General features: G+C 45.1%; 1 protein-coding gene across 2 annotated transcripts in view; it reads left to right on the top strand.

Annotated features, from left to right (window-relative positions):
- The window catches only part of ST8SIA2 (ST8 alpha-N-acetyl-neuraminide alpha-2,8-sialyltransferase 2), a 75,228-nt gene that overhangs the window by 49,651 nt on the left and 12,871 nt on the right, over window positions 1-12,706 (top strand). For both annotated transcript variants that reach the window (XM_010373447.2, XM_030931733.1), the window contains exon 5: window positions 1,475-1,768. In XM_010373447.2, the coding sequence (XP_010371749.2) occupies window positions 1,475-1,768 (294 nt within the window). The remainder of the gene's footprint in view (window positions 1-1,474; window positions 1,769-12,706) is intronic.

Raw genomic sequence — 12,706 nt, 5'->3', positions numbered from 1 at the left:
ATGACTTGCGATCCCTTGTCTTCATGTCTCCAGCCTCTATTTTTATACTCTTAACTGGATTTCTCAGACTTCTTTTCACTGGTCAAAGGGCTTTTCCACCATTAAATCCTCTGTGCCAGACAACAGCCAGACCTCCCCTGCAGTGCCCTCTGCTGCCATCCCAGTCCCAGGCACAGGCAGGAAACCCAGATATGCACACCCAGGCTGGGTCTCCCACAAGGAAGTCGTCAGGTTAAATAGCCTCTGCTATTTAACCCAGGCAGCCTGACTTGTCAACATGAGTTTGCGGTGGCCTCTTAGTTTGCCCTCCAGTACCCAACTCCATCCCCTCCAATCCATACCGCAACGTCATCTCATTGCTTTCTAATTGTGGCCAAAATTTCTAAACCGTCCCTGTCACTCTCCTGCTCCAGATCCCTCAGTGGCTCCCTATTGCCCTCAGAACCAAGTCCCTGGCACACACGTCCTTTGATACCTCACTCTGCTTGCCTCCCAAACCGCATCTCCTCCACGCAATATACTCCAGTCAGACCAAATCACTTGCCTTTCCCTAAACACCCATGTTGTTTCCCACCTCTCTGCCCTTGGATACCTTTCTTGTGCCCACAGTGCTATAGCATGGTATTCCTAAACTGCTTGGCTATAACACTACCTGAAGAGGAAGGGCTTGTGAAAAATCGGTATCAATGCTTAGGCTCACCTGCTGAATCAGAATCTCCAGGTGAGGAACTGGGGAATCTGTATTTTTAATGAGTGCCTGGGGTGATTCTTCTGACTTGGCAAACTGGAGAAGCACTCTTTTCATGTACCTTGTCCACTAATAGACTTCTGCTTAGTGGTCACCACCTCAGGGAAGTCCATCTGACACTCCTCCTTCCCATAAAAATGATGACAACAGTTAGCATTTATCAAGCTCTTACTATATCCAGTAGTGTTCTAAGTACTGAGCATGTAGCAATTCTTTTAATCCTTGGGAGGGATGCTGTTGTGATCTCTATCATAGCTAAAGTAATGGAAGGTCTCAGGAAGCACAGAGAGGTTGAGCAAGTTTCCCAGAATCACACAGGTAGAAAGTGTCAAAGCGAGTTTAGAGCCTGGAAGTCTGCCTTCGGATCCCTCACTCTGTCAACTGATGGGCCAGGTCACTCTTGGCAACAGCATTATCATCTTGTGGACTGAGGACTGGCTTACTTGCTTCTTTCCTCCTCTCTTAGATCCTGAACTCTAGAAGACAGGCATTTACATCCACAGGGTCTAGCAAAGTTCTAGGTACATGGTATGAACTCAGTAAACATTTGTGGCAGAAAAAGGAGGAGAAAGGATGACGGGAGGGGCCTGTGAGTGTGGAGAGATGCCCTGGGTCTTTGTTTGGGGATGAGAAAGAAGCAAGGAGAGGCAAAGGATGGGATCAAGTTAAATAGAAGAAGGGGTCTCAGCTTTTCCAAAAGGATCATGTTGCCTTTTTCTCCTGCAGGTGCAACCTGGCCCCAGTCCAGGAGTACGCCCGGGATGTGGGGCTCAAGACAGACCTGGTAACCATGAACCCCTCGGTCATCCAGCGGGCCTTTGAGGACTTGGTCAATGCCACGTGGCGGGAGAAGCTGCTGCAGCGGCTGCACAGCCTCAATGGCAGCATCCTGTGGATCCCTGCCTTCATGGCCAGGGGCGGCAAGGAGCGTGTTGAGTGGGTCAACGAGCTTATCCTGAAGCACCATGTCAACGTGCGCACTGCATACCCCTCGCTGCGCCTGCTGCACGCTGTTCGCGGGTAAGTGGCCTCCCTACAGGCCAGTAGGACTGTCACTAAGTGTGGGAGATTCTTGGTAGGCAGTATCCTTTTCCCAGGTGCATTTCCACCCCAGCTCCACCACTCACTTGCTGGATGGCCTCAGCAAGTCACCTGGCCTTTCTGAGCCTCCACTCCTTGAGAGATGAGGGGGTTTGGCAAGTGGGTTTCATCTGGCATGCCAATTTTGACCAATGGGTAGTGCTTGCCTAGAGAGCTGAGTTGAGAATGATCCTGGGGGTGGGGCTGTCTCGAGGCTCAGTGGGAACAGATGCCATGAACATGGGAAGAGAGATGGTGGCTGGCAAGTCACATACCATCCCAGGTGTGTGATTTTCAAGAAAATCAGGATCAGACGCATTTGACTTCAAGTAATTCACCTTAATCTCTTTAAACTTTAGTTGCCTCTTCAGTGAAATGTGAATGGGAATGGTAATATTGGAAGATGTGAAGACTAAATGAGATAATGGATGTGAAATGCCTAGTATATTTCGGTAGAAACACTTAATGTTATCATCAATCATCGCCATCTTTATGTCTCAGTGCAATATGCTCTAACTCTGCAGAGCACATCTTGTTGATTGGGCTGAGATCTTCAAAGGAGCGTCTCCTAGGGTGTTTTTGTCCACACGCTCTTCTCTATAAGATGGAAGGGAACTTTACCTAGGCAATATGAAAGAGATAGGGAGAGTTAAAGCAATGGAATCCACTCTCTTTAAGAAGAGTTTTGATGTAACTAATTAGCTAAGGATTCTCCTGGTTAGGCCTGGATCTCTAATTCCAGGAAAGAGATTCCAAGAATTAAGGAAAACAAATAGGAAATGTTGAGGAGGGTCTGAACTATTCCTATCAAGAAGTCCATGTCAACCTGGATGGCATTCTTAAACAGCCCCAGCCAAACAAGTAGTAGTTCCCAATCTCTTCCTTGTTTCCTCCCATTCATGTGACCTGGCATAGATCTCCCTGGCACTTGGATCAGTAAATTGGCTAGGAATTTACTAGTGCCCATTAGAGCAACCACAAGAAAAATAGTTTAATATTAATCATTCATTCACTCTCTTCCAGTTTTCTGTTGCAGGTAAAAATCATCTCATGACTTAATAGCGTGAAAAAACAACAGCAACATTCATTTTATATTGTTTACAATTTCTATTGGCTAAGAATCTGAGAAGGGCTCACCCAGATGGTTCTTAGGTCAGGTGCAGTCAGATTGGCTAGAAGTAAAACAGTGGGGGGCTGAAGCAGCTGGGGTTAATCATGCGTCTCTCTCCCTCTCTTTATGTTGTATTAGGGTTTCTCTAAATGATCTCTCTCTGTGGGCTAGATAGGGCTTCCTCATAGCATGGTAGCCTTAGAGTGGTAAGACGTGTACATGGTGGCCCAGGCTCTAGCACAAGTGGCCCAGAGACCAAGGCAGAAGCTGCATCACATTTTAAGACCACATAGTGTCACTTCTATTATCATCTACTAGCCATCTAGTCATTAAATTAGCTTAGAATCAAGGGAAGTAGACATAGACCCTGCCTCTCAATGGGAAAGTGCCCATTTGTAGATGCGTTTTAAAACCTACACATATTCATTCCACCTATATTTATTGAGTGTTTACTATGTGCCAGGCTCTGTTCTAGACACTAAGATACGGTAGTGAATAAAATAAAGTCCCAGATCTCATTAACAATTATGTTTTCTTATAGGGAAAGATAAATTACAGGTAAACAAATAAATAAGATATTTTTAAATAGTGCTATCAGGAGAGTCTTCTCTGGAAAGAAGTTGGTTTGAGCTAAGTCTCAATGAACGAAACAGCACCAGCCATGTGCAGATCTGCGGTAGGAACCCTCCAGGTGGAGGGAACCTTAAGTGCAAAGGCCTTGAGGTGGGAGGGTGTGCTCAAGGTTCAACCAAGAGACAAATGTGGCTGAAACAAAGTGAGCAAGGAGAAAGGGGGAGGAGATGATATTAGTGAGAGAGGTAGGAACTAGAATGCACATATGTTTGTGGGCCATGGTAAAGAGTTTGGATTTGATTCTAAGTTTGAGGGGCAGTGAAGGAGGTGAGGGAGAAGATCTGAGTTGTGTCTTTAAAAGATCCCTCCAGCAAGAATGAAAGCTGGAATATTTGTTGGGAAGCTGTTGCAATAGCTCTGGCAAGAAATGATGATGGCTTAGACTAGGATTATGGCGTGGGATATCTAAGAGTTGGTCAGATTTGCTATAAAATTTGGAGGTAAAGGCAGCAGGATTTACTGGTGGATTCTGTTTAAGGACCATAATGGGGGAGAGAAAGAGAAAAATCCAGGATGACTCTTAGAGTTAGAGTTTGAGCAAACAAGCCCAAGCAAACAAGCTTAATGTGGCAGTGCCATATTCTGTGATAGAAGAGCTTAGAAAAGCCCACACATGTTTGGGGGCATTGCAGAAGGAAGTTCTTTCTTGAACATATGAAGTATGAGATGCCTGTTACAAATATATACCCTACCACACTCCTGACCTCCCAGCTTGGGGTCAGGCCCTATACCCAGTTGCCCATCCAACCACATGGCAGATCAGCAGGGACATGAAAGAGCCCAGTGTACAGACTCCCCACTGACTGAGGGGCATCAGTATGCTCTTCATTGGGGCCTTAGCATAAATCAGTGTGACCTTGGGAAGCCTTCTGAGCCACCCACAAAGGATTCTTGTCCTCATGAAGGTGAGTGTGGTCACCCAAGCCTGTGACCAACACTGGTATCATTAAGATGGATATCAACAGGGAAAATTCATTGCCCCCAAGAAAGCCCTAGAGAGACATTCAATAAGGAGCAGCCACATGTGTGTCTGATGGAGCCAGAATGATACCTATATGGACACAGGGCTCAATGGGGCTACATAATTTATCTTGGAGGTTGGCCTGTCAGGACCATCTTTTCACTTCATCCCTGTCAGAGTAGGTCTGCAGTGGCAACCCTCCCCTCGTGGACTGTTTAAATATTAAATATTGTTTCTTCCTAGAAGGAGGAAACTCTTGAGATGGTTCCGAAGTCCTTGGGGATAAGAGGAGAAACACTGCCTTTTGTTAAGGAGAGAAAAAGTCCCTTGAATGGGGAATGGGCAACCACCTGGAAGAAACTGATACAGCCAGAGCTATTTCCAGCTATAATTGACTCACTTTCATCTGTCAAAATAGCATTAAGCACCAGTAATAAACCCTTTAAACAAACAGGCTGTTCATCCTGAGACTGCAGCATCTTCAGTTGCAGGAGCCCCCGGGAGGAAATACTGCAGGATGGGTGAAGTTAGCCTCTGCTTTTAGTAGGGGGAAAAGAAGGGGAGAAGGGGGTTTAGAATGGATTTCTGCCAATGATCCTCTCTCTCCGTGGGGCCATTGGACCTTGCAGGGTGCTGGGTCTAATAGGACACCAGTGAAAAGGTAAGAAGCATGTGTTGTTAGCCCTTGCCTTGGAGGGACCTTACCTGGTGTTCACTGCAAGTGGAAGAATGGGCTGGGGAGGGATGCAGTACAAAGTCACACAAGAAAAGACCAAGGGATTGTAGAGAGGAAGATTGAGGAGGAATCTGGCCAAGAGGCACTGTGCCCTAGCATCAAAACCATTGGCTTTGGCAGTAGCGACACCTCCAAAAGGTCCAGACCCCAGCTCCGTGACTGGCTTGGTTGTATCACCTGCCTTCCCCCTTCCCCCAGAGCCCCATCAATCAATCGTGGCTATTGTGATTGTGGCAGCTGCCACCTGCCACTTGGAGAGCTACAATGTGGGAAAGACATAAGACTTGTCCCATGGACTCAAGAGTTCCAGGGGCTGGAGCCACAAGGAGGAAAGTGCAATAGGCTGAATTTAAGACAGGACTCTGTAGTAGTCAGAACAGTGGACTAAGTCAAACCAGCCACTCATGAGTTCTTCACCTTGAAGTCCCAATAATGGACTGCAGTTTGCAAAATAATCTTTTTTCCTATGTTAAGATATGTTGCCCAATAAACCCCCCGTTTATAGGGTATGTGGGGGAGGTGTGAATAAACTTTTATTGTGATAAAATATACATAACATAAAATTTACCATTTTAATGATTTTTTTTTCTTTTTCAACTTTTATTTTAGATTCAGGGGGTACCTCTGCAAGTTTGTTACCTGGGTATATTGCATGATGCTGAGGTTTGTGATACAAATGATCCCACCACCCAGGTACTAAGCTTAGTACCCAACAGTTTTTCAACCCTTTCCCCATTCCCTTCTTCTCCAGTGTCTATTGTTGCCATCTTTATGTCCATGAATACCCAATGTTTAGCTCCCACTTATAAGTGAGAACATGTGGCATCTGGTTTTCTATTCCTGTGTGAATTCATTTAGGATTACGGCCTCTAGTTATTAGATCGTCGGGGAGGGTTTCTTGTGACTGGGAATTGTTAATATGGTGTGTATGTACCACATTTTTTTTATCCAATCCACTATTGCTGGGCACCTAGGTTGATTCCATGTCCTTGCTATTATGAATAGTGCTGCTATGAACATGCCAGTACACGTGTCTTTTGGTAGCATGATTTGTTTTCTTTTGGATACTTATCCAGTAATGGGATTGCTGGGTGGAATGGTAGTTCTACTTTCTTTGCAAAATCTCCAAACTGCTTTTGACAGTGGCTGAACTAACTTACAGTCCCACCAACAATGTATAAGCATGCTCTCTCTCCACATCCTCACCAACATCTGTTGTTTTTTGACGTTTTAATAGTAGCCATTCTGACTGGTATAAGATGGTATCTCATTGTGGTTTTGATTCGCATTTCTCTGATGATTCACGATGAGCAGCATTTTTTCAGGTATTTCTTGGCCACTTATTTGTCTTCTTTTGAGAATTGGCTGTTCATGTCTTTTGCTGATTTTTTAATGGGGTTGTTTTATGCTTGTTGAGTTGTTTAAGTTCCCTATAGATTCTGGATATTAGACCTTTGTCAGATGCATAGTTGGTGAATATTTTCTCCTATTCTGTAGGTTGTCTGCATTTAAAGCATTGTTAATTGTACATTTCACTTAGAAGAAATTCAGTCTTAGAAGAAAACTTACAAGAAATTTTTCATCACCTTGTGTTTGGCAATGGTCTTTTAAGTATGACACCAAAAGTACAGGCAATGAAAGAAAAAAATAGATAAATTGGACTACCTAGAAATGTAAAACATTTGTGTATCAAAGGACAGTGTATCAACACAGCTCATATAATTAGAGAAAAGTTTTACAAATACTATACCTGATAAGGGATTAACATCCAGGATATGTGAAGAACTCTTACAATTCAACAACAGAAAATCCAAATAACTCAATTTGAAAATGGGCAAAAGACTTGGAATAGATATTTCTCCAAAGAAAATATTCAAATGGCCAATAAGTACAGGACAAGATGCTCCACTGATCATAAGGGAAATACAAATTAAGTACATGAATGTATTAGTACATTCTCACACTGCTGTAAAGAAATACCTGAGACTGGGTAATTTATAAAGAAAAGAGGTTTAATTGGCTCACAGTTCTGTAGGCTCTCCAGGAATCATAGTGGCTTTGGCTTCTGGGGAGATCTTAGGAAGCTTCCAGTTCTGACAGAAGGCAAAGGGAGAGTGAGGCGTCTCACATGGCAGGAGCAAGAGAGAGAGGGAGGTGCTGTACACTTTTAAACAACTGGATCTTAAGAGAACTCACTCATTTTCATGAGGACAGCATCCACTGGATGGTGCTAACCCATTCCCAAGAAACTGTCCCTGATGATCTAATCACCTCCCACTGGTCCCACCTCCAACATTAGGAGTTACAAAATTCGACATGAGATTTGGTGGGAACACAGATCCAAACCGTATCAATGAGATATCACTTCATACCCTCTAGCATGACTATTAGTAAACACACATACACACACACAGAAAATAACAAGCGTTCGTGAGGATGTGGAGAAATAGGAACCCTTCTGCTTTGCTGGTGGGAATTTCAAATGAGAATTCACTTTTAGGGCAGTAACCAGGGGTCAGTATAGTCATTTCACATCTAGACATAAGTCAGCTACCTTGACAAAGCATTTCATGGGCAACTTGGACTTGACGGACAGTTTAGGGAATCGAAGGGGACAGATATTAACTTGTTACCTTCATTTTGTTACCTTCATTTTGCAAAAGAGGAACTTAAGCTCGGACAAGTTAGGTCATTTGTATGAGGCCATCCAGCATTTAAGTGGCACAACCAAGAACTGAACTGCACTGTCTCACTCTAATGTGGTGCACCAGGTGCAGCAGAAATTTGCACTCATTTAGTACTCGGCTAGAGACAGGGATGGCAATGAGCTGAGTGGGCCAGGAGCTGCCACACTGGAGAAGGAGTGTTAGAAGGTAGCAGCGCATGAAGGCTACACATGCACACTGCAGTTGTTCAGAGCCTGGGGCAGTGCCTTATCAGGGAGAATAAGCTGAAAGGTCAGAGCTCCTCAGCATCCTATCAAACACCAGCCAGCACCTGGGCATGACACAGTCGTGCTGAAACCCCAGCTGAGGCTCCCCATGCCACTTGCCCTTGAATGTGCCTTTGGTTTCGCTCTTCTTAATTTGTTTGGCTGCCCGTACAACAAAGGCATTTTTTTTTTTTTTTTTTTTTTTTTTTCAGAAGAAAAGCAGGCATCCTTGGGTGGTGACTCAGAAGGGCTCAGAAATGCAGTCACACCTGCATGCCGTTCTCAATGGCTTGCGACAGGACATGTGGGAAAACAGCTGAGGGGTACATATTACCATAGTAAATGCTTACATGCTGCATGCCATACTAAGCATTATCTCATGTCACTAGAGGACTACTGCCATTATGCCTGTTTTAAAGATAGGAAAACTGAGCCTCAAGGAGTAACTTGCACAAGGTCCCACGGCTGGTTAGGGACAGATCCAGGTCTCCTCCCTGCTCCTGATCCTCCTGATCACCATCCATTTGCCCCTATTACACATAACTAGGAAATAGTGATGGCACCCTAGAGAATCATGTCAGGAAGGCCAAAGTCAGGATGGGTTTGAGTTTATGCAAATATTAAGAAAAACAGAAAAGTCTTTTTATATTTCAAGTAAGAACCAAAGGGTTAGGAGCAGATGGCATCGGGGCTATGAAGGGCAAACGTATAATGAACTCCTCAACTCCTATATCTGTTTTTTCAGCAAAGATGAGTCTTTTACTTGGATAGGAGAACAGGGCCTTTGGGTTCTTTACTGACAGTCCCACTTTCCTGCTCTAAAGCAGTGGTTCTTAACATTCATGGTCCCCAGACCAGCAGCATCAGCATCACTGGGAACTTGTTAGAGATGCAAATTCTCAGGCCCACCCCAGACCTGGTGAATCAGAAACTCTAGGAGTGGGGCCCAACAATGTGTGTTTCAACTGTGCTCCAAGTAATCTGGATGCACAGCATAAGTTTGAGAACCACTGCTATCCACAGAGTCAAAACCAATGAACCTCCCAGGGGCAAACTTGCAGTCAGACCACTGAGCAAGCTGGCCATAATCTTCTCCAAATCATGCAGAATTAGAGAAGGGAATCAGGCAATCTCCGTCCCAATTTTCTAAACATGAGGAAAGGATGGACAACGGTGAGCTTAATGTCAACACCAAGCCAGAGTTTCAAATAGGTTATCAGTCTTATGGCTGATGAATGCTTAAAGATGGAGACGTAAAACTGGAAGATACTTGGGCACACTGTTCTGATGTTCCTTTGTGAGGCAGGCAGCGGACAGGTAGACCAGGGATCAGTATAGTCATTTCACATCTGGACATAAGTCAGCTACCTTGACAAAGCATTTCATGGGCAACTTGAACTTGACGGACAGTTTAGGGAATTGAATGGGACAAATGTTAACTTCTCGGAACAACCTGATAAAATAGATATTATTTTCCTCTCGTTTCTATTCATAAGGAAACTAAGGGTCAGAAATGCAAAGTAAATTGCCCAATTGGAATTTATAGAACATCAACATATGAGTTTGGGGGAAAGGGGAAATTCAACCCATAACAGCTGGGTTAGATGGCCTCCCTTCCCACGCTGAGACTCTCTCATTCAACACATCTGAGTCTCTGCCCCACAGTGTACTTATGAAATTTCTGCCTATCTGAGGCAGTGAGCAGGAAAAGGGGAGCATGTTTCCGAAACCAAAACAGAAGGCCTGCCCTTCTGTAAACTGCAGATGAGAGGAAGGAAGCTGGAATTTAAATCCACATATATAGACGTCAGTGATCTCTACTATCTCCACTGTGACTTCCTTGTATCCTTGACAGATAGTTTAACCACTATCTGCTGACCATTGACACCCAAAGGATGCTAATTAATTAGATTAATGTGGACCACAGAGAGACCTCTCTGAACCAGCCACTGGGCTTGGTCTCTGTCCCCATTTTTACCAGTAACTTAAATGACAGCATCAGTGGTCTGCTTAGCACATTCACTGGTGATGTGACTTTTGGGGGATTCTCCATATTTAAGGTCTCAGAATTAGAACCAAATCAACCGAAGAGGAAAAAATTTGACATGGACAAATGCAAGATTCTGTACTTAGGTTCAAAACATGTGTACAAGTACAGAGAGATGAACAGCACCAACCATCGGTGGTGTGTGGTTGCTCAAAAGGATAACATGGTCTTGAGTCACAACAATGAATGCATAGCATCTCTAAGAGTCAGGGAGGTTGGTGATGGCCTTGCTTTTCTCTGCCTGGCCAGATCCCACTTAGAGAATCACATTTTTCTTTAGGTGCGAGGCCAGAGAGGGGCCACAGTAGCAGAGAAATTTGGAAGCTGAGAGGTTTTGAGAGAGAAGGCTCCAAGGAACAAGAGTTTCATTTACTCGGCAAATACTCATTAGGCACCAGTAGGCTCCAGGCCTGTGCTGGGGGAATAAAAACGTCAATAAAACAAGGCTCCTGCCCTCCAGTGGCTCATAGATTTGGTCTGTGAGGCTCCAGGTATAGAACTAGGGTTGGGGGAGGAAGCCAGATTCCATCCAGACTTTGGGAAGAATATTCCAACAAATAAGATCATCTGAAATGGGCTTGGCTGCCTCTTAGGAGGTGGTGAATTCAGTATCTTTGGAGATGTTCAGGCAGCAGCGAACCTCCCATTACTGGGATGGTGGAGAGGAAATCCCTCTCACACAGAGTTGGCAGATTAGCTCACTAATCAGGGATACCATAACAACGTCTCACAGACTGGGTGGCTTAACCAACAGAATGTATTATCTCGTAGTTCTGGAGGCTGGAAGTTCAAAACTCAGTTGTCAGCATGGTTGGTCCCATCTGAGGGCTGTGAGGGAAGGATCTGCACCAGGCCTCTCACCTTGGCTTATAGATGGCCATCTTCTTGTTCCCATGGCCTTCTACCTGTATGCCTGTTTCCAAATCCCCCCTCTTTGCAAGGACATCCGTTATATTGGATTAAGGCCCACCAATGACCTAATTTTAACTTGATTACCTCTGTGAATACCCTCCCTCCAAATACAGTCACATTCCAAGGTACTGGGGGTTAAAACATCAACTTATGAGTTTGGGGGAAAGGAGAAATTCAACCCATAACAGCTAGGTTAGATGGCCTCCCTTCCCACGCTGAGACTCTCTCATTCAACACATGAGTCTCTGCCCCCACAGTGTACTCACAAAATTTCTGCCCATCTGAGGCAGTGAGCAGGGAGAGGGGGGAATGTTTCTGAAACCCAAGCAGAATGCCTATCCTTCCGCTCTCACCAGCAGCTGGCAGGGTCCAGCCTCTGGTGCCAACAAGGCGGGCTTCAGGGGCCCCAACCTGAGCAGCTCACCCAGGGGCCCCTGGCTCTGCTGGCCTGTGGGGTGGCATGGAGCCCTGGCTGGCTGTTGGCTAGGAAGGTGAGCAATGGAGTGGAAGGACACCATGGCAATTGAGTATGGCCTCAGGCAGCTGGTGGTGAATGGCTCTAATTTAATTACAACATAGAAGGAGGCTGCAACCCACAGAGAAGGTGGCCCCTCAGGCAGGAAATCAGCCCACTGGCCCTGGTGCAGACAAGGCCTGTGAATTGGTGCTTAATTAGGCACCAGGAGCCTAATTAAGGCTTTAGGATGGCACTGATTGAGCTTGCCTCTGGCCACGGCCAGAGGGGCCAGGTCAGCAAAATAAGCCCTGCTGCAAAGACTTGAGGACCCAAGGTGAGAGAAGAGTAAGCAAAGTGCAAAAAGATAGGGAGAGACCAGCAAAGGTTGCTGGTGGCTCCTCCCAGACAGGACCCTGGCAATCCAGAGAGTGTGTCCCTAGGGCTGGTCCCTTCCCCATGCTGGTCCCAGTCTCCTCCGGTTGACAGAGGGTGAGGTGAACTAGATTCACCTTTCTGGAAGTGTGCTCCATGGAAGAGAAAAGGAGGGAGGTCTGTGGTATTAAGGCATAGGTGGCTCCTGGCATTTGTGTGTAATGGATCCTCTCTCTCTCCAATTTCTTTTTAAATAGCAATGCATACAGTGAAAAGAAATCCAAATTGGATTAAAAGATTTAAAGTAAAAAGCAAACTCCACTCCACACCCCCTGTCTTCCTCCACAGAAGCAACCTGTTAAACCGGCTTTCTATGTGTGGATCCTTCCAAAAATACCCACTTTTTACACATACGGAACATGTTTTAAGTACTGCACCTTGTTAAATTCTGGAAAGTATTCCATATCGACACACACCACCTCATTCTCCTTCACAGCTGCCTGGCAGTCCACTGTGTGTCCGGATCATAATTTATGTAAGCAGAAGGCATTGGTGGGCTTTGAGGGTGTTTCCAATTTTTTGCCAGTATAATCAATGCTACATTGATCACCCTTGTGCTGATATCTGCAAACATATGCACATCTATAGGTTTGCTTTTTAGAAGTCTTTGCCAATTTGCATTGTTAATTTGTATCGTTACTGCCAATTACCCTCCCT

The sequence above is a fragment of the Rhinopithecus roxellana genome, chromosome 5 (genome assembly GCF_007565055.1).
Source record: "Rhinopithecus roxellana isolate Shanxi Qingling chromosome 5, ASM756505v1, whole genome shotgun sequence".
In the NCBI taxonomy this organism is placed as follows: Eukaryota; Metazoa; Chordata; class Mammalia; order Primates; family Cercopithecidae; genus Rhinopithecus; species Rhinopithecus roxellana.
Note: the sequence above shows the minus strand (reverse complement) of the source record. Positions and strands in the feature narration are given on the sequence as shown.